Here is a 23,502-nt window from a genome sequence, read left to right on the forward strand (position 1 = left end):
TTGCTCCCGAGGCTGGCTTTGGACCACAGTCCTCTAGATCTCCTGGGTAGCTGGGAAGACAGATGTGAGCCATTGGCACCAAGTTGTTCTTTTATGTTGTTGTTGGTTTTTGCCTGGGGCTTGAACTCAGGGCCTGGCCGCTGTCCCTGACCTTCTTTGACTCAAAGCTGGCGCTCTACCATTTGAACATGGCTCCACTTCTGGTTTTTATTTTTTTTTCCCCGGGGGGTTCCTTGGAGATAAGCATCTCACAGACTTTCCTGCCCGGGGCTGGCCTCCAATGGCGATCCTCCGGATCTCAGCCTCCTGAGTAGCTGGGATGACTGGCGTGAGCCTGGCCATAGAGGTGATTAACTAGAACCTGTTCCGCTGCTTTGATTTCAGGAAGGCAAGAGGCCAATGCTCTCCCGGGAAGCTCCTGGCCAAGAGCTGATCTCCCTATGCCGACGGAGGAAAAATCAGGTACACCTCTCTCCTGCCAGCTCTCGCCTGTGTCTGAACTGAGGGAGGCCGTAGTTATGGTCAAATAGTCAGTCAGCCAACGTTTAAAACGTGTGTGTGTGTGTGTGTGTGTGTGTGTGTGTGTGTGTGTGCGTGCTCGCACGTGCTGGTCCTGGGGCTTGAACTCGGAGCCTGGGCACTGTTCCCTCGCACTCAACGCTGGCTCTCTACCACTTGAGCCACAGCGCCACTTCCGACTATTTGCTGCTTCATTGGAGATTGAGAGTCTCCCAGACTTTCCTGCCCCTGAACTGCGATCCTCCAGATCTCAGCCTCCTGAGTGGCTGGGATGATGGGCAGGAGCCACTGGTGTTTAGTTTGGGAGTACGTTTTGTTGGGCTGTCCTCTCGGGAGATGGAAGACAACTTGGTCTTCCCGGCCCTGATTTTCAGGCAGTAAATATAATAGCAAGCTAGCAGCCGGGAACTTAGGCCTGTCATCCCAGCTACTCAGGAGGCTGAGATCTGGAGGATTGCAGTTCGAGGCCAGCCCAAGACAGGAAAGTCCATGAAACGCTCTTATCTCCAATGAACCAGCCCAAAAGCCATAAGGGGCACTGTAGCTCAAGTGGTAGAGCTCCAGCACACAACGCAGAGAGGCTCAGGGAGAGCACCCAGGCCCTGAGTTCAAGCCCCACGACCGACCTAAGCAAATCATGCATATATACGTACCTAAAAGGCTTGATTTCGTTTGTTTCTGTCACACAGGACAGGGCTGAGGTGGGATTTCCAGAACTTTGCTTGTAGATGCCATCCTGAATTATTAATTTGGGTTTGTGGGAGAGGGCTGGACCAGTCCTGGCCTCAGTTTCCCCCCCTTCCCCGTCTCTGTTTCTCTCTGACTCTGTCTCTCTCTGTCTCTCTCCCTTCCCCAGTGAGATGAGCCAGAAGATGGCGAAGGAAGGGCCCCGCCTCTCCAAGAACCAGAAGTTCTCCGAGCACTTCAGCATCCATTGCTGCCCGCCCTTCACCTTCCTCAACTCCAAGCGGGAGATCGTAGACCGCAAGTACAGCCTGTGCAGGAGCGGCTGCTTCTACCAGAAGAAGGAGGAGGACTGGATCTGCTGCGCCTGCCAGAAGACCAGGTGAGCCCAGGCACCGGCCCCCAGCCCCTCCCCACCCCCCCTTCCCGGTCCACGCCGCCCTCTGCCCTGCCTAGCACCCTTGTTAGCCTGCTCTGCAAGGCTGCAGCGGGGCCCATGTGCAGACCCGCCTCCTTAGATGGGTTCTTCACTGTGACAGGCGTCTGGGGTGAGGCGCTGGGAAGGTGGCTCAGTGGTAGAGCGCTCGCCTCACATGCATGAAGCCCTGAGTTCGATTCCTCAGCACCACAGACACAGAAAAAGCCAGAAGTGGCCCTGTGGCTCAAGGGGAAAGCTTAGCCTTGAGCAAAAGGAGCTCGGGGACAGCGTCCAGGTCCTGAGTTCAAGTCCCAGGATGGGCAAAGGAAATAAATTAAAAAAAAAAAAAAAGAAGAAGAAAGAAAAAGAACAGGGAATCCCTGGCTGCGGCCCCCAGTCCCTTCCTTCCTCCCTTCCTTTCTTGCCTATTTTACGTCCGTGCTGGGGCTTGAACTCAGGGCCTGCGTGCTGTCCCTGAGCTCTCTGGCTCTCCAGCTCCGAGCCCCAGCTCCATATCTGGGTGTTGGGCCATGGTTTGTTGGACATCAAGCCTCTTGGAGCCTTTCCCTCCCTGCGCGCGGCGCTGGCCTCCACCCGCGATCCTCCAGACCTCAGCCTCCTTGAAGTAGCTAGGCCCATGGACGGCCGTGGTGTCTTTTGGCTCCCCAGCACCCGACGCCGTGCCAGGTCCCCCCAGAGACCCCAGCCCCGGCCAGCCTCGCCCCCTGCCGTGGCCAGAGCGCCCAGCAAGCCGCGGTCCCCTCCGAGGACGGAGCGTCAGCCACGGCCTCGGCCAGAGGTTCGAGCACCACCTCCACCAGCAGCCAAGCAGCGGCCCAGGCAGAAAGCCCAGCAGCCTGCAGCGAGGAGGAGCCCCCTGCGGGGCTCGGGCCCGGGCCGGGGGGCCTCGCCCGCCAAGGCCTCTAGGTTCTGATCTCGCCCCGCACCCGTCCGTCCCCAGCACACACACACCCCCGGGGCCTCAGGTCAGTGGCCGCGCGTCGGGTGGACCAGGGGGGGACCAGGCCCCGCCCTCTCCCATGTGTGTGTGTGACCCCAGCCCCCCATTAAATCCCCTCTGTGGCTGCAAAACCCTTGGCGTGGCTCCTGTGTTCACCCCGTTGCCCCTGGTCCACCCCGGGCTGGCTGACCCGCGAAAGCCCCGATAAACCAGCGACCCAGCGACCCCTACGCCACACACAGAGAGGGATGAGGGGACTGGGGGATGAGAAAAGGGACAGGGCGCCATTGAATTTCTCAGCCCTAACCCACGATCCCAACTACATCCCATGTGAATCTCAGTGGGAAGATCATCCACCATCCACCCATCCACCCACCCACCCACCCACCCACCCACCCATCCACCCACCCACCGACTCACCATCCACCCACCCATCCACCCACCCATCCATCCATCCACCCATCTATCCACCCATCCACCCACCCACCCATCCATCCATCCACCCACCCACCCATCCACCCACCCACCCACCCACCCACCCATCCATCCCTCCACCTACGCATCCATCCATCCATCCATCCATCCATCCATCCATCCATCCACTCATCCACCTACCCACCCATGCATCCATCCACCCACTCACCCACCGACTCACCATCCATCCATCGACCCACCGACTCACCATCCATCCATCCATCCACCCACCCACCCATCCATCCATCCATCCATCCATCCATCCACCCACTGACTCACCATCCACCCATCCATCCGTTTATCCACCTACCCACCCACCCATCCATCCATCCCTCCATCTACCAATCCATCCATCCATCCATCCATACATCCATCCACCCACTCATCCACCTACCCACCCATGCATCCATCCACCCATCCATCCATGTATGCTTGCATGCATGCATGCATCCATCCATTCATCCCTCCCTCCACCCACCCATCCATCCATCCATCCATCCACCTACCTACCCATCCATCCGCTCACCCATCATCCATCCATTTGTCCACCCACCCACCCAACTACCAATCCATCCATCCAATCCTGCACTCACCCACCCATCCATCCATCCACCCACCCATCCACCTACCCACCCATCCATCCATCCATCCATCCATCCATCCATCCATCCATCCATCCATCCATGTATGCATGCATGCATCCATCCATCCACCCACCCATCCATCCATCCACCCATCCACCTACCCACCCATCCATCCATCCACCCATCCACCCACCCACACATCCATCCACCCACCCATCCACCCACCGACCCATCATCCATCCATTTATCCACTCACCCACCCAACCACCAATCCATCCATCCATCCCTGCACTCACCTACCCATCCATCCATCCACCCACCCGTCCACCTACCCACCCATCCATCCATCCATGCATCAATCCGTGTATGCATGCATGCATCTATCCATCCACCCACCCATCCATCCACCCATCCACCTACCCACCCATCCATCCACTCACCCATCCATCCATCCACTCACCCACTCATCCATCCATCTACCATCCATCCACCCATCCACCCATCCATCCATGCATCCATCCACTCATCCACCCATTCATCCACCCACCCACCTATCCAGCCACCCATCCACCCACCCACACATCCATCCATCCACTCATCCACCCATCCACCTATCCAGTCATCCAGCCATCCAGCCATCTACCCATCCTTCCACCCATCCACCCACCCACCTATCCATCCATCCATCCATCCACCCACCCATCCACCCATCCACCTACCCATCCATCCACCCATCTATCCATCCATCCACCCAACCATCCACCCACCCATCTATCCACTCATCTACCCATCCACCCAACCATCTACCCACCCATCCACTCAACCACCTACCTGTCCATCCACCCATCCATCCACCCACCCACCCACCCATCCATCCATCCATGCACCTACCCATCCGTCCATCCACCCATCCATCCATTCACCCAACCACCCATGCACCTACCCATCCATCCATCCATCCACCTACCCATCCACCCACCCACTCACCCATCCATCCACCCACCCATCTACCTACCCATCCATCCACCCATCCATCCACCCACTCACCCATCACATTTGTCCATTACCCATCATCCATCCACCACTTTATTCCGTCACTCAACACACCTTACCACCTATGTCTAAGGTTCTTTCTGCCGTTCTAGGGAAAAGAAAGATGGCAGACAAGAAACCATGTAATTTGTAACTCCCAGGGCCCGGGAAGAGACTGGCTGATCGGGCCGGCGGGGTGTGAATGTTCTCATACTGCCATGATCACGATGCTCCCTGGACACTGGGTACCTCAGTGGAGTTATTACCTCTGCCTAAGGGTTCGAGGCTTCACAGAGGAAGCGCAGCCAGAGGGAATGTGTGCAGGAGGCGGCCCGTGGAGACGGCAGCACACTAGCCAGCTTCCCAGTCATCTGCTCTAGCTTAGCGGGACTAGCTTCTTTCTCTCTCCCTCTCTTTAAATTTGCCAGTCCTGGGGCTTGAACTCAGGGCCTGGGCACTGTCTCCGAGCTTTTTTTACCCAAGGCTGGCGCTCTACCACTTGAGCCACAGCGCCACTTCCGGCTTTTTTCTGTCTGTGGTACTATGGAATCAAACCCAGGGCTTCTTGCGTGCTAGGCGAGCGCTCTACCACTGAGCCACATTCTCACCCCCTACATTGAATTCTTGACTGCATTCTTCTCTTCTTCATCCATCCACTATTTCCCCTTAACCCTCATTCCTATCAAGTACCTGTTTCCTGGTGTTATTCAAGTCGTGAGACTTGAACTCAGGGCCTGGGCACTGAGCTTTGTTTTCTCAAAGCTGGTGCTCTACCACTTTTGAGCCATCTATGGCTCCACCTCCAGTTTTCTGGTGGTTCATTGGAGATAAAGAGTCTCACAGATTTTCCTGCCTGGCCTAGCCTCGAACTGTGATCCTCTAGCTCTCAGCCTCCTGAGCAGCTGGGATGCCAGGCTTGAGCCCCAGGTGCCCGGATGTCCCTCCTTCTCCGTGTGGACTTTGCACGGTCTGAGGAATGACACTGAGTTTTCCCACGTTTGCCTGCGTTCGCCCAGCACCCCCACTGCTGCAGAGCCCTCTGTCCCTCACCTTGTCTGAGGGTGGAGACATTGTCTCAGCTGAGTGCTGTGCTGACTTTTCCTGTGCTCTTTGTCAACCAGATTGAAGCGAAGAAGCAAGCCGGCCCCCAGAAAGAAGTAACGAAGCCATTGCTAGTGCATGCATGGCCCGGGCCGCGGGTCGCCCCGCTTCGTGGCCCATCTGCTCCCGGAGGAGTCATCTGGCTTCTAGAATGAGGCAGGAACAGGCACCTGCTGATACAGCCCACTGCCCCCATGACCGGGGAACCTCAGGGCTGGCTGCCTGGAGGTGAGCACCAGGGAACTGACACGCCCCTAAGACTGTGAGGCTCATGATTGGTCCAGCCCTAAGACTGTGAGGCTCATGATTGGTCCACCCCTAAGACTGTGAGGCTCATGATTGGTCCACCCCTAAAACTGTAAGGCTCATAATTGGCCCACCTCTAAGACTGTAAAGCTCATGATTGGTCCAGCCCAAGACTGTTAATCTCATGATTAGTCCATCCCAAGATGGTAAGGCTCACGATTGGTCCATCTCTAAAACTGTAAGGCTTATAATTGGCCCACCCCTAAGACTGTAAAGCTCACGATTGGTCCAGCCCAAGACTGTAAAGCTCATGAGTAGTCTACTCCCTATGACTGTAAGGCTCTCCTGATTGGTCCATCCCTAAGACTGTTAAGCTCATGATTGGTCCACCCCAAGACTGTGAGGCTCATGATTGGTCCACCCCTAAGATTGTCAGGCTCATGATTGGCCCACCCCTAAGACTGTTAAGCTCATGACTGGTCCATCTCTGGACTGTAAAGCTCATGATTGCTCCATCCCAAGACTGTAAGGCTCATAATTGGCCCACCCCTAAGACTGTAAAGCTCATGATTGGTCCAGCCCAAGACTGTAAAGCTCATGATTAGTCTACTCCCTAAGACTGTAAGGCTCTCCTGATTGGTCCACCCCTAAGACTGTTAAGCTCATGGTTGGTCCATTCCAGGACTGTAAAGTTCATGATTAGTCCATCCCACGATTTTAAGGTTCATGATTGGTCCATCCCAAGACTGTTAGGCTCATGATTGGTCCACCCCTAAGACTAGTAGGCTCATGATTAATCCATCCCAGGACTGTAGAATTCATGATTGGTCCATCCTGATTTTGATTCCCTGCCCAGCATAGCCACACTGTGTGTGTGTGTGTGTGTGAGTGTGTGTGTGTGTGTGTGTGTGTCTGTGAGATTCACCAGTAACTGGGGCTTAAACTCTGGGCCTTGTAATCTTGCTAGACCTTTTCCTCTCCAGGCTGGTGCTCAACCACATGAGCCATCCCTACACTTCTATCTTTCTGTTGGTTCATTCAAGATCAGAGTTTTGTGGGCCTTTCCATCTGTGGTTGTCAGTTCTGTCTGGGATGCCCAGGCTCACAGTGTTTGTGATGGTGTTTGAATCTCACCTGAGAGACGCTTCTCCCAAAAACACAGTGCTGTGTTGCTTGTGTTTTGTTTTGTTTTTTTGGTGGGTCATAGGGCTTGAACTCTGGGCCTGGGCACTGTCCCTCAGCTCTTCAGCTCAAGGCGAGCGCTCTACCACTTGAGCCACAGCGCCACTTGTGGTTTTCTGGTGGTTCACTGGAGATCAGAGTCTCACAGACTTTCCTGCCCGGGCTGGCTTTGAACCGCGATCCTCAGCTCTCAGCCTCCTGAGTAGCTGGGATGACAGGCGTGAGCCACGGGTGCCCAGCTCTCTTATTACTCTAGTCCACCATTCTCACTTTGGTCTGTCATCCTAGCACTTCTCACCTTCTGGAACTTTCTTGCTTACTGCTTGGATTCCCCCTTCCCTCATGTCAACTTTGTGACTGCCCACATCTATTTATTGCTACTTTCTCAGTTGCTGGCGCTAATAAAAGGAATGAATGCTTGTTAGCCAAAATTAACCCCTCCCTCCCTCCTTTCCTTCCTTCCTTCCTTCCTTCCTTCCTCCCTTCCTTCCTTCCTTCTTCCTTCCTTCTCTTTCCTTCCTTCTCCTTCCTTCCTTCCTTCCTTTCTTCCTTCCTTCCTTCCTTTCCTTCTTTCTTAATTTCTTTCTTTCTGCCAGCACTGGGGCTTGAACTCAGGGCTTTCAACCCTCACTTAGCTTTTCCAGTCAAGGCCTACCACCGGAGCCGCATCTCTACTTCCAGATTTCTTGTCGCTAGCTACTTGGAGAGGAGAGTGTCTGGCGTGTGTCCGCCTGGGCTGGCTTTGAACTGTGACCCTTAGATCTCAGCTTCCCGAGTAGCTAAGAGCACGGCTGCTCTTGGGCGAGGTGGGCAGTCGTTAGGACGCAGGGGTGCGGGGTGAGGGGTGTTGAGCAGCTGCACATGGAATTCTACAGTTGATGGTCATTTCCCACCTCAGCGCTGTGCACATACCATCTCCTCATCTCCTGCTATAGTTGCCAACGAGAAATCTGCTGTCCATCGTCGTGTCTGTCTATTGTAAGTAAATCTGTATTTTCCCTTTTTTGTTATTGTTTGTTTGTTTATTGCCAGTCCTGGGCCTTGAACCCAGGGCCTGGGCCCTGTCCCTGAGTCTTTTGCCCAAGGCTGGCGCTCTACCACTTGAGCCACAGCGCCACTTCCAACTTTTTCTGTGTATGTGGTATTGAGGAATTGAACTCAGGGCTTCATGCATGCTAGGCGAGCACTCTACCACTGAGCCCCCTTCCCAGCCCTTTGTGCTTTTGTTTGAAAGATTTTTCTTTTTTGGGTCCGGTCGTGGGGCCTGAACTCTGAGTGCTGTTCCTCAGCTCTTCAGCTCAAGGCTAGCACTCTACCACTTGAGCCACAGCTCCACTTCCAGCTTATTGCTTATGTGGTGCTGAGGAATCGAACCCAGGGCCTCATACATGCAAGGCAAGCGCTCTACCACTGAGCCAACTTCCCAGCCCTGTTTGAAAGATTTTTTTTTTTTTTTTTTTTTTTGTCGGTCATGGGGCTTGAACTCTGGGCCTGGGCGCTGTCCCTCAGCTCTTCAGCTCAAGGCAAGCGCTCTACCACTTGAGCCACAGCGCCACTTCCGGTTTTCTAGTGGTTTATTGGAGATAGGAGTCTCACGGTCTTTTCTGCCCGGGCTGGCTTTGAACCGCGATTCTCAGATCTCAGCCTCCTGAGTGGCTAGGATTACAGGCGTGAGCCACCGGCGCCCGGCTGTTTGAAAGATTTTTGTCCTGGACTTTTGCTATGATTTTCTTCACTAAGTGGAGATTTCTTTCTTTCTGTTCCATTCAGGACTGAAGTTGCTTCAAATTCTGAAGATTTAGGTGCCAAAAAAACAAAAATCCCCCCCCCAAAACCAAAAAAAACCCAACCCAAACCCAAACCCAAAACAGTTAATGCACTACTGGCCATAGATAGTGGCAAAACAAGTAATAATAATAATAAAAAGGAAGAATGTTGGAGTGTTGTCAAGGTTGGGAGAAGACTTGCTCCTAAATCACTGATGAGAACTTCTAGATCATAACGTGGGGTTCAGGTGGGGGGGGTGGGGAGGGGGGGAGAGGGGTACTAGCAGGGTAGGTCATTGCGTAATCTCTAATCCCGCCGTTATGACTTCAGAGATTCATCTGGAAGAGACTTACACTTCTAGTTTATGGATATGTCTGTTTATATCTATGTGTCTACCTATCCTATCTATTATCTATCGATCTATCGAGCAATCGATCATCGATCGATTGAGTGATCCGTCTGTCTATCTATGTATCTCCAGTGTATTATGGCTTGTAGTTGATGGAGAAAACCGTGAATGTCAAAAGCAGACAGACAGCAGGTGTTCAACACAACTCAAGGCCCTAGCCTTCATCTTCACATCCCACCCTGCCCCACCGTGTCCAGCTCAGCCAGGGGCTCTGGAAGCGTGCAGGGAGCTCACACTTACCACCCGAGCTACTCCGGAGGGCTGAGATCTGAGGATGCCAATTCGAAGCCAGCTTGGACACACACACACACACACACACACACACACACACACGGCTGCACAGAAACACTTTACCAATATTATCCACCAAGCACACCTGAGCTATTTGCAAGGTTGTGTTTTGAACCTATTTGGGATCAGCAGTTGGGATGGCTTCTCAGATGGGGGGGGATGGACAGCCCCCCCCCACTAACCAGTCCCAACCGGCAATCTCACCTTGTCATCAGCAGAGAGCGCGCAGGTAGCCAGAGGTCACGTCGCAGGAAGAATGTGGGCGAGTGCACGGGTAGAGAGGCTCAAAGGGGGGGTTCACTCCTGGGGGTAGACTTGAGCCAGCACCAGGCGGGTCACAGTAGATCCCAGGAGTTCTGGAAGGTTCTGGATCCTCAGGTTCACACACGCCAGACCTGGCCCAGTGTCAGAAGCCATGGTGAACGGATGTGTATTGTTGTTCAGGGTGGTGGTGGTGGTAGAGGTGGTTTAGAAGATGGCGGCTCAGGTCCTGCCTTGCATATTGACGCTGCCATAACTCTGTGGATGTGGCAGTTTTACTCATGGAGCCAGTCCTGGGCCTTGAACTCGGGGCCTGGACCCTGTCCTTGAGCTTCTTTTTGCTCAAGGCTGGCGTTCTACCGCTTAGGCCAAGGCTCCACTTCCAGGTTTATGGTGATTCATTGCAGATCAGAGTCTCATGGATTTCCCTATCTCCCCCCCCCCCCCCCCGGCTGGCCTCGAACTGCGATCCTCCAGATCTCAGCCTCCTTGAGTAGCTTGGATGACAGGCGTGAGCCACCGGGGCCTGCCTGGAGGTGTCCGTTCTAAGATCAGGGAGTTGTAACTCGTAGGATGTTCAGGTTAGAAATGTCTGCCTGGACTACACGCAGGTGCTATAATACGCGACCCACTGAGGCCACTTCAATCATCAACTCCGCAGGTGCTGAAAAGAAAACAGAATTCGGGGTGGTAGGCAGGTGCAGGGGGAAATGCATATGGCGGACATCTCAGAGAGACAAAGGACAACTTGACCCCTGTCCCCCCAAAAAAACAAAACCTTGGCTCCGTCTGCATCCTAGGAAGCCAGGAGCCTCGCAGAACATGCTAGAATTCTACACTGGGTTCTAGAAAGAAAATCGAGAATCGAAAAACAAAAACTGGTGCCCCCAAACCAAAACCAAAGTAGGATGTGAACCCATCCCTGTGAATATCCAGAAATGACCGGATTTGTCTGTTCGTTACAGAAATAAAACGCTCTGGGGAAACTGATCAATTGCTTCTGGAAATTCTTTGCAACCGGAGGGGAGTGGAAGGGGGTAGAAGGTGGATTGTGTGTCAGAAGTGTGTCCAAATCCTATTTTACCTTGATTTTTATGTATTATTATTATTATTATCATTATTATTATTTTGTGCCAGTCCTGGGGCTTGAACTCATGGCCTGGGCACTGTCCCTGAGCCTCTCTTGTGTTCAATGCTGGCTGGTACTGCACTACTTGAACCACAGGACCGCAGCTGACTTTCTCTGAGCGGTTGACTGGTGGTTAAGAGTCTCATGGACCTTTCCTGACCTGGAGGCTGGCTTTGAACCGCCATCCTCCAGATCTCGGCCTCCTCCTGAGTCACTGGGATTAAAGGCATGAGCCACGGGCACCTGCCTCGCTTCCTGAGTCATCCAGGTTGGGAAATGCATCTTAACTTGGGGCTCTGCCACCTGCTGCCACCAGGTGGCTTTCCCTCAGTTTCTCTCTCTTGTATCGTTTTCGTTTAAAACTCAAGGGCAGGCCTTGGTGCTCTACTGCCTGAACCATGCCTCCAGCCCTGCTTTTTTTCCTTGCTGGTTATTTTAGAGATGGAGTCTCATGGATTTTTTTCTTTCTCTTCTCCCCCCCGCCCCTGCCTGGGTTGCGATCCTACAGATCTCAGCTTTCCTGGCAGCTCTGGCTCATGGGACTGCAGCTGTGACCTCAGGGGACTGGAAGGTGGTTCAGTGGTAGAGTGCTCGCCTAGCATGCACGAAGCCCTGGGTTCCATTCCCCAGTACCACAGACACAGAAAAAGCTGGAAGTGGCGCTGTGGCTCAAGTGGTAGAGCGCCAGCCTTGAGTGAAAAAAGCTCAGGGACAGGGCCCAGGGCCCCCCAGGACTGAGCGGAGGAAAGATTAAAGGGAAGTGTTTTCATGCTGTGTCTGTTTAGTTATGGATTCAGGTGTTAAATTGGCAATTTTGGGACTGGATGAACTTGGGGCCTTTTAAATATACATTAACCACATTATCAATTGGAATTGGCCTCTGTATTTTGGTGGGGGGGGTCTTGAACTCAGGTTTTGGCTCAAGGCTGGCGCTCTACCACTTGAGCCACGGCGCCACTTCTGCCTTTTGCTGGTTTATTGGAGATATAAAGACACTTTTGGACTTTCTTACCCAGGACTGGAAGTGGGGTGGTCACCCCCTTAGGAAAGTGGGGTGCCTCCTCATCTCCCCCAGCCTAGCTCTAGGCCTCAGGCTTCCCTCCCAGCCCTCAGCCCTTTTCTAGAGCCTTCTCCAGGCTGGCTGGCCTTTTTCCTGGCTGTCTACTATTCCCCTCCTCCCCAGGCCTCTCCTGGGCCGGCGGCTTCCTCCAGGGGGGTAAGGCGGCCAGGAGTGGGGTTTGGGGTGTGGGGCCGGGGTGCGGGCCGTTGGCTGTTGGCCGTTGGCCGTTGGGGTGGCGGGTGGAACGCGGGGCCCGGCCAGGCCGCGGCTCCTCCGGACCCCGACACCCCCGGGGAGGAGGAGGAGGCCCAGTGGGGCGCCCCCCGCCCCCGCCAGGCCTCCAGGCCCAGGATCGAGGTCCCCCCCTGCGCCCCAAGCCCGACCCAGGTGTGGGGGGCGACCCCGGATCCCCCCTCCCGAGCCCCCGGGCCCCCCCGGACGCCCCCTGACCCCGTCCCCTCTCCCCAGGGCCCGCGGGGTGTCCGCCGGAGGTGCCCCGGTGTGGACGGCCGAGAAGCGGGGTCTGCAGGAGCAGAGGCGCAGGTGAGACCCGGGGCTCCCTTCGATGTTAGGGTAGATTTGGGGCCAGGCCTGGGCCTCGAACCCGGGGCCTGGGTGCTGCCCCTTTTACCGTTTTTTTTTTCTTTTTTGTGTTTGCTCTACCACTTGAGTCACAAATCCATGTCCAGCTTTTTGCTGCTTCACTGGACATCAAGAGTCCCACAGACCTTCCTGTCCGGGCTGCCTCTGAACCTTCACCCTCAGATCTCAGCCTCCTGAGCCCCCAGGATCCTTGGCGGGAGCCAACAGTGCCTGGCACTTTCTTTTTATCTGTCTGTCTGTCCATCCATCCATCCATCCATCCATCCACCCATCCATCCATCCATCCATCCAATCATCCATCCATCCATCCATCCATCCATCCATCCATCCACCCACCCATCCATCCATCCATCCACCCATCCATCCATCCATCCATCCATCCAATCATCCATCCATCCATCCATCCATTCATCCATCCATCCATCCATCCATCCATCCATCCATCCATCCATCCATCCATCCATCTAATCATCCATCCATCCATCCATCATCCAATCATCCATCCATCCATCCATCCATCCATCCATCCATCCATCCATCCATCCAATCATCCATCCATCCATCCATCCATCCATCCATCCATCCATCCATCCATCCATCTATCCATCCATCTATCCAATCATCCATCCATCCATCCATCATCCAATCTATCTTTTTGGTCTATGTTTTTGGTGCTTGGCTTGGGGCTTGAACTCAGGGCCTTGGCCTTTTCCAAGCTCAAGTCTGGTGCTCTCCCACTTGAGCCACACCTCCACTCCCCACTTTTGCTTGGCTCCCCAGAGATTGATTGGTCTTCCCAGGCTGGCCTCAAACCACCATCCTCCAGATCCCAGCCTCCCGAGCAGCCAGGATGTCAGGTGTGAGGCCACCCCCCCCCCCATGGCCAGTTTCCATTTGTTTCTTTTCCTGTCTTGCTTTTAGCGATGCCTCGGTCCCTTCCCTGCTCCCCCATGCCGGTGGACTCACACAGCTTCCTGGGAATTCAAGCCAACCGTCAGCCAGGCTGAGAGGCGGCTATGAAGGCTGAAATGGGAGAATGCTAAATCAGGCCACCTGTTCCTGGAGGAGAGCAAAGAGCGAGGGAGGGAGAGAGGGAGGGAGGGAGGGAGGGGGGAAGGGGAGTGCGCTCACCTCAGGTGGAGTTACTTCTAGAACCGCGTACCTCACACACCAGGGCACTGCAAGAGTCCTGGGGCAGACACTAAAGGTTCCAGATTCAAATCCTTCAACAGTGTTGCTCATGCCCCCGGGTGCCAGGCTTCGCTGGCTTCTCCGTCTGTGGCATCAATATTCCCACACCCGTTTCCCCTGCTTGAAATGGAGAATGTGAAAACAACACAAAGTTAATAATCATCGCACACAAGAAAGGTAATCTTCACATCCTTGGCAAACCAATCAGGCCCGGCCGCCAGCCAAGGAGAAAAAACCCAAAATAAAAACAAACACAAAAACCACAAAAGAGAGAAAAAGAGAAATCCAAGAACCAGGTTTCTTAGGGAAATTCACTCTTGCTCACTCAAGAAACGTGGCTTTTTTTTTTTTTAATGATTATTTCCTCTCTCTCACCCTCTGATGGTTCACTAGTGGACAAAAAGTCTTGCTTTATTTTATTTTTATTTGTGTGTGTTCCTCTAGCGAGCTCCCAGGGGTGATTGGCGTATAACTTCAGAAAACCGGGCAGGGAAGAATGAAAGGAGTCCAGTGGGGAAAGCCCCGCCTCTGCTAATTGCATCTTATGCCTATGCAGCTCATTTACATATTTGTGAATGACCTCACTGGCTAACTGCCCCCGCCCACCACCCTTCCCTCCTTCCTCCTCCCATCTCCCTCCAGGAGATGCCCTAGGGGCCCAGTTCCCCTAGATTCTAGGCTGGGCAAACTTCCAAAGTGTTTGTGTCTAGTCCTTGGTCCTGTGGCTTGTAGCCCTAGGATTCACCGTTGGTTTTTTTTGGTATATATTGGTGAGCAGTGAAATGATTTTTAAACCTGATTCTTCTTTTTGGAAATACATATATATATATTGGTGCTGGTCCTGAGCTATTTATTTGCCGGTTCAAGGGAGATGAATCTCACTCACAGACTGTTCTGTCTGGGCCAGCAGTTTGGAGTCTGGAGACACTTGGTTTTCAGCCTTCCCGAGTACCTGGTATGGCAGGAACTACAAGCAGCAGCAGCTATGCCAGTCCGTTCACTGAAGGCTGAGTAACATAAGCGACTCAGCCAGCTTCTCCCTCCCCGGGGAGAGGCAGACATCTGGCCAATCAAGAACAGTGACTTCAGTCATTTTTCTTTTCTTGGCAAATGAAGCCTTTGTTGTCTTGGTTCGTCTTTTTTTTCTTCTCGAATAGATCTCACCATCAGATCAAAGAAAGTCAGCCATGGCTCCTGTATTTTCCTTTTTCTTGTAGAACTTTTCTCTAAAAGGGACAAATTATCCCCCCCCCCAAAAAAAAAAAACCCACCTCACCATGGCACACATGCCATGTATTTTCCTTCAATAAAGTTTTTCACATTATACATTTCCTGGGGAAACCGTGGGAATACTGCTGATATCCCACGGATGCCAAGCTGTCTTCTGGCTCGCCTGTAGTTTGGCTTTGGATCTTCCCACGTGCGTGCTTGGTTTGCACACGTGGGTCTTGGATTCCAAGTAGAGCCCGGAGCAGATGGTGCACACGCGTGGCTTGGGTTTGAATTGTCGAGAGCCTCTCTAACATGTCTCGCTAGACATTCTTCCAACTTACGTTGCAATGTCGGGTAGTTATTTTTTCTTTCCATTTGCTATTCTTGTCTTACTGCGTTGTCTACTAACGTTCCTTCTTGAGCTGGAAGGCAGTGGCCGGGAGCCTGGGTGTCCTATGTGTCTTGTTTCTGATTTTAGAGGAAAGGCATCTAGAATTTTCCACTCCAGCATAGAAGGATCTTGTTTTTTAGCCGCTCCGCCTGCCATAAATTTCTTTTGCTCGCAGGTGTGTGTGTGTGTGTATGTAGAAACTTGACAGGTCCTTTGCACACACACACCCCAAATTCTAGATCCTTCAGGCCTGGACCTACAGATCTAGATAGCTGGAAATGTTTGTCTTTTACAGATTGAGTCAGAAAAAGTCCAGAGAGAGAATCTCGGCGCAGGTCAGTTTTCTGGGCTTTTCCAAGCTGTGTCCTTCACAACCACAAACCCAGCCAGAGCTGCTCCTATGTTAACAGGAGGTTCGAGTTCCTTTTCCCTGTCCTAACTTTATTCTCCCCCCCCCCCCAACCCCCCGCCCGTTGTTGTTCTCTTCTTATTTGTGTTACAATTCTTTTATGGTGGAATCAAATGATGAACCCTGATGTTAATTAATCCATCCACATTGGGGAATTCTCGAATCGATGGATCCACAAGAAGGAAAAAAAAAAACAATTCAGAAAATTCTCGGCCTTGGCTCTGATACCGATTTTTTTTCTTTCTTCCCATTCCCTGTTCTTTTTTATCCTTTCTTCTGTGAGAACTCCACCGACATTGTTTTTTTTTTCTTGTTTTTAATGTTTGGACTTTAGCATCTTTCTATCTTTTCTTTGGCTCTCCCCTCCTGTGGAGCTCAGGCCTGTTTTTCCCCCACGTTGTGCACACTGAAGGTGAGAGTTGGGCTTTGGTTGTTGGTTTTTTCCTGTCATCTCTGCATCCTAAGAGAGGAAGAGGAGGAATACTTCCTTATTGGTTTTGTTTTTTGCCGAACAATATTGGAAGGGACCCAAAGGGATTTTTTTTTTCCCCTTTTGGAAACAAATGTCAAATTCCTCAAGGCTCTTCACTTTTTTTTGTTGTTGTTGCAAATCCCAAATGGAAGGGGCTCGTGATACAGGATGGGAAAGAAATCCCGAGGGCCTTCACCAAAGCGGGGGGACAAGAGGGCCATCCATCCGGGTATATGATGATGGATATTGGTCATATTGGGCCACGTTTTGGTACCAGGGGAAACTGAGTCAAGCCTCACACCTCCCCCTCCCCCAAAGTGAGGGGAGGGCATTTCTTAGGTCTCTGCTTTTCCAAGAAGTTGTAGAGGGAGGAGGAGGAGGCAGTTTCTGCTCAAGCTTTATTCTCCTTCGCAGAAAACAGCTGGAGGCAGGTGCACCCCATTTTCTGTAGCCTGACCCTCACCTGGGGGGGGGTGTCTCATTACCCTCAGCCCTTTCCCCACAGAATGGGGCTTCTCTTGGGCTCCTGTGGCGAGGGAGCCAACTAGGACCCAAGGTCAAATCCCACTCCTGTGCTAAGTAGGTGCTCAGCTAAGTATTTGTTGAATGAAGACGACTTCACTTTCTCGTGGCGACGCCTTGGTCCAGATTTGGCCCAGGAGGGGCTGCTGGGTGGATGTATGTGATGTGAAAAGAGGGTGTCCCTGCAGTACCCCAGCCCCCAGCCCCCCCAGCCTTGAAGAAAAGGTCTGGGTTTCTCAAGCGGCGTCCAGGTGAAGGAAGGAAGCCTCACGGGGGACAGGGAGTGGCTGCCTGACAGGGTCTTGCTATGTAGTCCAGGCCAGCCTCCAGCCCTCGGCCTCTCTCCACGGCTGCGAGTACAGCAGGGTGCCTAGAGGACCTGCCTGACCCCAAAACACACGGCTGGAGCAGTTCCACTAGCAGTAGAGAATAAGGGGTACAATTTAGATTTCTAAGGGGAATAGAAAAATCTCCACAGGAATAAAGCCACTCCACGGGTGGGGATATCAAGCAATGCATGATGGGTGATATGATAAAGGCTTGGACAGTGTGAGCAATTTAGATGACTAGATTGGACTGGCCACCAAACAGTATTGGCTTAGACACAAAAGTCTCAAGAAAATGCCAACAGCCAAGACACTTGGACCAATTGCTAAGATGGTTTTACTCAACGCCGGGGCATTGGCCCAAGAAAGATGAATTCATCTAGGCATGGATGAATTTTGGAAGTTTCCAGAAACGATGGCTTTGAGCAGGGACGGCTGATCAACGTCTGCCAGGAACTGGCGGCCCCAAAGGCAGAGAGTTTATGATTGTGGTTTGAAGCCAGGCCAGCGAACCTGAGCCCCTCACTTCGGATGAACCAGCAAAAAGCCAGCACAGAAACATGGTTCAAGGAGTAGAAAGCCATACCTGAGGCTTGTTTTATACTAGCACATACTGGGTTATCACTGAAGCTGGGGTACCATGGTCTAGATTACAGGAAAGCGTGATTTATGTTGGTGTATGCCCTGACTATGGAATTGTCTTTTATGATGTATAGTTTTTCACAAAAATTGCCTGACCTGTGGGCAGGAATGGTACGTGGGGGAAAGCAAGGAAGGGGTGACACTGCCCCCCAAAACAGAATGTACTTACCTTTTATATGAAAGGCTAACTGCTCTGTGTAAACCTAATAAAATGACATTTTAAAAGCCATTTTAGGTATTTAAATACTAGCAGTTTTGTGTTAGAACTGGGACTTGAACTCAAAAGACAACTCAAGACAGGTTCTGGTGTTTTACCACTTGAGCCACAGCTGTACTTGTAGCTCCTTGGTGGGTAACCGGGAGCTTCCAAGTCTCCCACACTTTCCTTCCCAGGCTGGTTTGGAACCCTGCTTTTTCACAGCCAAGACAGTTCACAAGGAGCCCGGAAGTTGAAGGTGTAGCCATAGCCACACTGTGGGCTGTTAGAACAGCACAGGGTGTGGACACATATTCCTTCTGTCCCTTCCATCTTTTGGTTTGCCAGTCAGTCCTGGGGCTTGAACTCACACTCACAGAGCCACATTCCCAGTCCTGTACCCCCCATGTCAATTCCAAGTGCAGATGCGCTTTGCCCTATTTACACCAGCCAATCACAAGCTGACGGGGAACCTGAGCTCAGCCAATGGGAGCCCTGGAGGGCAGGGGTGGCAGGCTAGGTATAAATAGGAGCACGGCCCCGCCCCGTGCATGGCGCATCTACCAGTGCAAGAACCGTCGAGAGCGCTTTTAGAAATCCAGATTTATTTTGCATCCCCTTTCTCTTCACCTTTCCCAAGTGCGCAAGTAGTGCGTTCAGGACCACTCGGGAGTGGTCCCTACCCACTCCGTGGCCTGGGCCGTGGGTGCCGCTGACCAATCTTCCGTGGCGGGCTGGGCGCTCCAATCCTCTGCGGAGAAACCACAAAAACCCCGTCAGCCCTGGGGATGGATAAGGACTTTTGGCCAGAACATCACGTATTAATAAACCCCTAGCGCTCCCGCCAGGTCGTACAGTGCATGCCTGCAATCCCGGCGTTGTCAGGAGGCTGCGGCCTGAGGACCTCATTTCTATCAGCTATTGCAGGAAAAAAAAAAACAACCCAATCTCCCATGAAGCAGTAAAAAAGCCGGAAGAGGTAAGGGCGTGCACGTACCGGTGGGGAACTGCTGGATGGGCACGGAGGGCACCTGCACCCCCTCGGACCAGTCGGCCACCTCGGGCTGCGTGGCTGTGAACTCGGGCGCAGGCGCGGTCCACTCGCCCTGGAACTCCTCCTTGGTGACGGCCTTCTCGGCTGCGGCCTGCTCCTCCTTCTCAATCTGTGATCGGACACGGGGGGGAGGGGGGAGGTCAGGAAGGGGGCGGGAGGATGGGTGGCAGGGGAGGGCACATCGGGCCAGGGAGCATGCTCACCTCCTCGGGGTCCCGGTAGAAATAGAGGTCCGGCATGACCTCCCACGGGTGCTCGCGGGAGATGGTGCCGCGCATGCGCAGAACTTCCCGGGCCAGCATCCACCACATGAGACCCACGGAGTGCGCGCCCTGTAGAGGGACCGGGGAGCGGTTGGGTCCCCAAACAGCCCGACCGCCCGCTTGCCTGGGAAGGAGGTACATAGCAACAACGAGGCAGAAGCCAGTCATTCCAGCTACTCAGGAGGCTGAGATCCAGGGGATCGTAGTTCGAGGCCAGCCCAGGCAGGAATGTCCTTGAGGCTTGTCTCTCCAATGAACCACCAGAAAACCAGAAGTGGCGCCACATTTTGTTTTGCTCAAAGGGCCCGAACCCCAGCCCTAAGCACACACAGCTCAGGGACAGCACCCAGGCCGAGTTTAAGCACAGGCAGACCAAAAGCAAAACCTACATGGAAATCGCGATTCCCTAAAATCAGACAATCCATCCCAACAGGAAGCATTAGAGCCTGTAGCAAGGACTACTAGCAAGCCCCGTCCACAGAGGAGGACGGAGTGCTAGCGAACGCCTCGCCCCTCGTGTGGCACACTACCTACACTTGAGAACCCCTGGGCCACTCAGCGACCCTGGTTCCAAGCTCTAACAATGTGCGTGGGGGCTGGATGGGTGGGGGAGCGGAGAAGGAAGGAGGGATCCCCGCTACCTTGTTGTTGCACGGGATGGCGATGTCCACGTAGCGCAGTGGGGAGTCGGTGTTGCACAGCGCGATGGTGGGCAGGTTGACGTAGGACGCCTCCGTGAGTGGCTGGTGGTCGGCCCGGGGGTCCGTCACCACCAGCAGGCGGGGCTCGCGGAAGGCCGCCTGGATCTGGTTGGTGAAGGTTCCGGGGGTGAAGCGGCCGGCGATCGGGGTGGCGCCCGTGGCAGCTGCAAACTTCAGCACGGCGCGCTGCACAGAATCAAAGGCAGAGCTTCAGCCCAGGTATCTCAATCCTGTGAACCATGCTCCCAGGACCTGACCTCACAGCCTGGGGACCTCGCCCTCTCCCCCTCCCATCAACTGCCCAAGGGGCATTGTGGGTAGTTAGCCAGAGATCAGCCCAACAGGTTCCCAACGGTCCACCTTAGACCTCCCTCTGCCTCCTGGGCAGACACGAGTAGCGCATGCCTGTAATCCCAGCTACTCAGGAGATGAAGACCTGAAGATCAGAGCCCCAGCCTGGAGCAATGTAAGCAGCCCCCAGGACAGTCCCCAGCTCTGCCTCTGCCCTTTACCCCTCGTCCCCCAGTGCCAGCCTGTGTGCATGTGCTGGGGTGGTGGCACCTGTCCGGTGTTGCGGGAGGAGATGACGCTCACGTCCGCGGGGTTCTCGATGGCCACAATAGCGCGTGCGGCCAGCAGCAGCTTCTCCCATGTCCGCTTCAGGTTAATGATGTAGATGCCTGTGGGGGGGGGGGGGGGGGGAGCCGGGGGAAGGTGAGTAAGCAAGCCTCCCCCACCCGAGTTTTCTAGAAAGTTCACGTGGTGTTGCAGGAGACACTATCACCGCCAGTCACAGATCGGAGCTCTCGTGGGGTCAGCGAGAGTCCTGCGTTGCTGTGGCACACCTCCGACACCTGGGGTTCATGGGCCACACGGGCCTCCACCAGGCTTTAACAGTGTGCTGCCCCCCAAGCCCCGCCCCCAGGCCCACCGTCCAATCAAGTACCTCCCATCCTTTTGCACCAGAGCCCCGCCTCTAATCCCACTGTCTAATCAGCAGGCTCCAAGAAGCACAGCATCTAGTGAGCAGGACACTTGTCCCAATTGTCAGGAGGCTGCGATCTGAGGAACAGGATTTGAGGCCAGAATAGTCCAGGAGACTAACTCTGGTGCTGTGGCGCCTAGAGCACTAGCCTTGAGTTATGGAGCCCAGGGATAGCGCGGGAGGGGGAGGAAGAGGGGGAGGAGGGACGCACCGTCGGTCTTCCTCTTGTAGATGTACTGCTCCATCTGGAAGTCCAGGTTGGTGGCGCCCAGGTGCGTGCCCGCCGCCAGGAACTTGAGCACATCCTCCTCCTTCATCTGCAGGACATCCAGGGCTCCGGACATCGTGTTAGTTTCCCTTGGAAGTTACGATGGGAACCTGGAAGAAAACATGCCCAAGGTATGCTGAGTGTTAGTTTCATAGAAATTCTGAAGTCAGGTATCTTGGCCCACACCTGTAACCCCAGCTACCTAGGAGATGAAGATCTGAGGTTCAAGGTTCTAAGAAGTCAGCCAGGGCAGTTAGAACCCAAGAGACTCCTGCCCAATGGGCCATCAAAAAGCCAGAAGTGGAGCTGTGGTTATTGGAAAATCCACATGCACTGCTGCTGCGCTCACCACAGCTGAGTTATGAACACAGCCCAGATAATAAAGAATGAAAATACGACCACCACACACAGATACATACATGTGAGGCTCGGAAGGTGGCTTAGTGGCAGAGTACTTGGGTGCACGAAGCTGGATTCCTCAGGACCCACCACCCACATCAAGAGGCCTAAGTGGCACTGTGGCTCTAGTGGGAGAGCGCCAATTTGAGCAAAAGAAAGTCAGATCAGGAACAGTGCCCAGGCCCGAGTTCAAGCACCAAGACAGGCAAAAAGTAAAAGGAACGAATCCTGGTGAAGGTGTTATACCGGAATTTGGGGACCACCAGAAGACCCCCAGAGACCACGATCAAGCACGGTAACCGGTGACGCTAAGATGCCCTGAGCATACAAATCAGCACGGTTTTTATAGTATTGAACAAACTAACTTTTAAAGGAACTTTTACATAAGAAATTACATGACTGGTTAACATTTAAAGCAAGCTAAGCTGGGCAAATATGATTGGTTGACCTTTACAGAAAAAGGTCCTTGGTCCATAGCTTGATGGAAAACGGTAATGAGTCACACCTGGACCAACAGAATGCATGGCAAGGCTTGCCCTGGGCTCTGAAGAACTGGTTGGTTAGAAACTCTTAGTCCTAGGTGGCTGGGGAGCAACACCACTTGGGGTCTAACACTTGCCTTAAGCAAACGCCATCTATGGCTCCAAGAATTGTGCATGGCTTTCTGTCATAAATTCCTAGCATTGGAGCTAAAGTGGATCACGAGTCAAGTCGCAGAACTGAGATGGAGTGTTAAACAAAAATGGAGTTGCTTAGGTTTCTGAAAACATTATATTTCTTGGGCTGGGAAGGTGGCTCAGCGGTAGAGCACTTGCCTTGCATGCTTGAGGCCCTGGGTTCTATTCCTCAGCACCACAGAAGCAAAAAGAAAAAAGCCGGAAGTGGCGCTGTGGCTCAAGTGGTAGAGCACTAGCCTTGAGCTGAAGAGCTGAGGGACAGCGCCCAGGCCCAGAGTTCAGGCCCCACAACCTGACCGCCCCCCCACAAAAAAAAATTATATTTCTTCCCTAGGGCCTTACTGCCCGGGCCTCCAGGAGGGGCGTTGCAGCTGTGGGGATAATTCTGAGGACTTTTCGCTCTTGGTCTAGGCTGTAAAGCCTTTGAAGTCTTTTAAAATCATACAAAACCCATAAAATCATCTAGCACAAAGCAATTTGTACAGAAGCAACAATGAGCAGCTAGTAATCATAACTTCTAATTTCTATTACATTAAGCATTAGTGTTACTCCATGCCTTTTTAGTAAATTCATTCAGGGGGTGCTTGCCTACTTTGATGAGGGCAAGTCCAGTTTTCTGCCTCTTTCACTCCACTCCTCGAGGGTTTAGCAGAGTTTTTAGCAAGCAAAGGTACAGATGCGAAAATGGCTGTTAGGTGCTATGTATTTTTACGTTCTTCAAAAGTAAGCCAGAAACAAGTTGTACAAAGCACTCCTGCTTGTAATCGAGACAATAGGATACCTCCCAGACCTGAAGAACCTGCACCCAAATGGGGGGGAGGCGCTACCCCAGCTATTAAGCGGACCCCCAACAGAACCAGCCAGCAGAGAACCCAGGAGCCGAGTCTCATCGGTGTGAGGGTGCACAGGGAACGGAGCCCGGGGAGCACAAGCCTGCTTCGGGGTTTCTTCTCCCCGCTTTCTGGGGCTGTAAGGTGTGCCTGAATCATCACTACATTCGCCGGGGAAGTTAACTCTTCCTGGGGTAACTAAGCTTTAGCTGTCGCGGAGCTGCGGGAAACGGCTCAAAAATG

The 23,502-nt window shown here is 53.3% G+C and overlaps 2 protein-coding genes and 1 non-coding gene across 5 annotated transcripts in view; 1 reads left to right on the forward strand and 2 right to left on the reverse strand.

The window, feature by feature from the left end:
• Positions 1-1,379: 1,379 nt before the first annotated feature.
• LOC122124891 (myelin associated oligodendrocyte basic protein) lies at positions 1,380-5,995 on the forward strand. 3 transcript variants are annotated; one of them, XM_042699476.1, is made up of 2 exons: positions 1,380-1,585; positions 5,794-5,995. In XM_042699476.1, exons 1-2 carry the CDS (start codon positions 1,380-1,382, stop codon positions 5,831-5,833), a joined length of 246 nt encoding a protein of 81 aa, XP_042555410.1. In that variant the 3' UTR covers positions 5,834-5,995. The 3 variants fall into 3 exon arrangements, with proteins under 3 accessions (XP_042555410.1, XP_042555408.1, XP_042555409.1); XM_042699474.1 differs by lacking the exon at positions 5,794-5,995 and adding an exon at positions 2,237-2,555; XM_042699475.1 differs by lacking the exon at positions 5,794-5,995 and adding an exon at positions 2,291-2,555.
• A 12,675-nt stretch (positions 5,996-18,670) lies between these two features.
• Rpsa (ribosomal protein SA) overlaps positions 18,671-23,502 on the reverse strand; it is a 5,232-nt gene continuing 400 nt past the window's right edge. Inside the window, exons 2-7 of the mRNA XM_042699463.1 lie at positions 21,297-21,463; positions 20,662-20,780; positions 20,041-20,286; positions 19,340-19,468; positions 19,080-19,245; positions 18,671-18,833 (exon numbers count right to left, since the gene is read on the reverse strand). Of these exons, the coding sequence (XP_042555397.1) occupies positions 18,739-18,833; positions 19,080-19,245; positions 19,340-19,468; positions 20,041-20,286; positions 20,662-20,780; positions 21,297-21,429 (888 nt within the window). The 5' untranslated portion in view covers positions 21,430-21,463 and the 3' untranslated portion in view covers positions 18,671-18,738. The remainder of the gene's footprint in view (positions 18,834-19,079; positions 19,246-19,339; positions 19,469-20,040; positions 20,287-20,661; positions 20,781-21,296; positions 21,464-23,502) is intronic.
• On the reverse strand, positions 19,844-19,991 carry LOC122124893. Its single transcript, XR_006150682.1, has one exon. It is a non-coding gene; the product is annotated as a small nucleolar RNA SNORA62/SNORA6 family (small nucleolar RNA).

This window comes from Dipodomys spectabilis, unplaced genomic scaffold (genome assembly GCF_019054845.1).
Source record: "Dipodomys spectabilis isolate Male_0828 unplaced genomic scaffold, ASM1905484v1 ptg000251l, whole genome shotgun sequence".
Lineage (NCBI taxonomy): Eukaryota > Metazoa > Chordata > Mammalia > Rodentia > Heteromyidae > Dipodomys > Dipodomys spectabilis.

Coding starts and splice junctions, on each gene's coding strand:
- LOC122124891 (XM_042699474.1), top strand. CDS start 1,380: ATGAGCCAGAAGATGGCGAAGGAAGGGCCCCGCCTCTCCAAGAACCAG. Junction 1,586..2,236: donor TGCGCCTGCCAGAAGACCAG/GTGAGCCCAGGC, acceptor TCCAGACCTCAG/CCTCCTTGAAGTAGCTAGGC.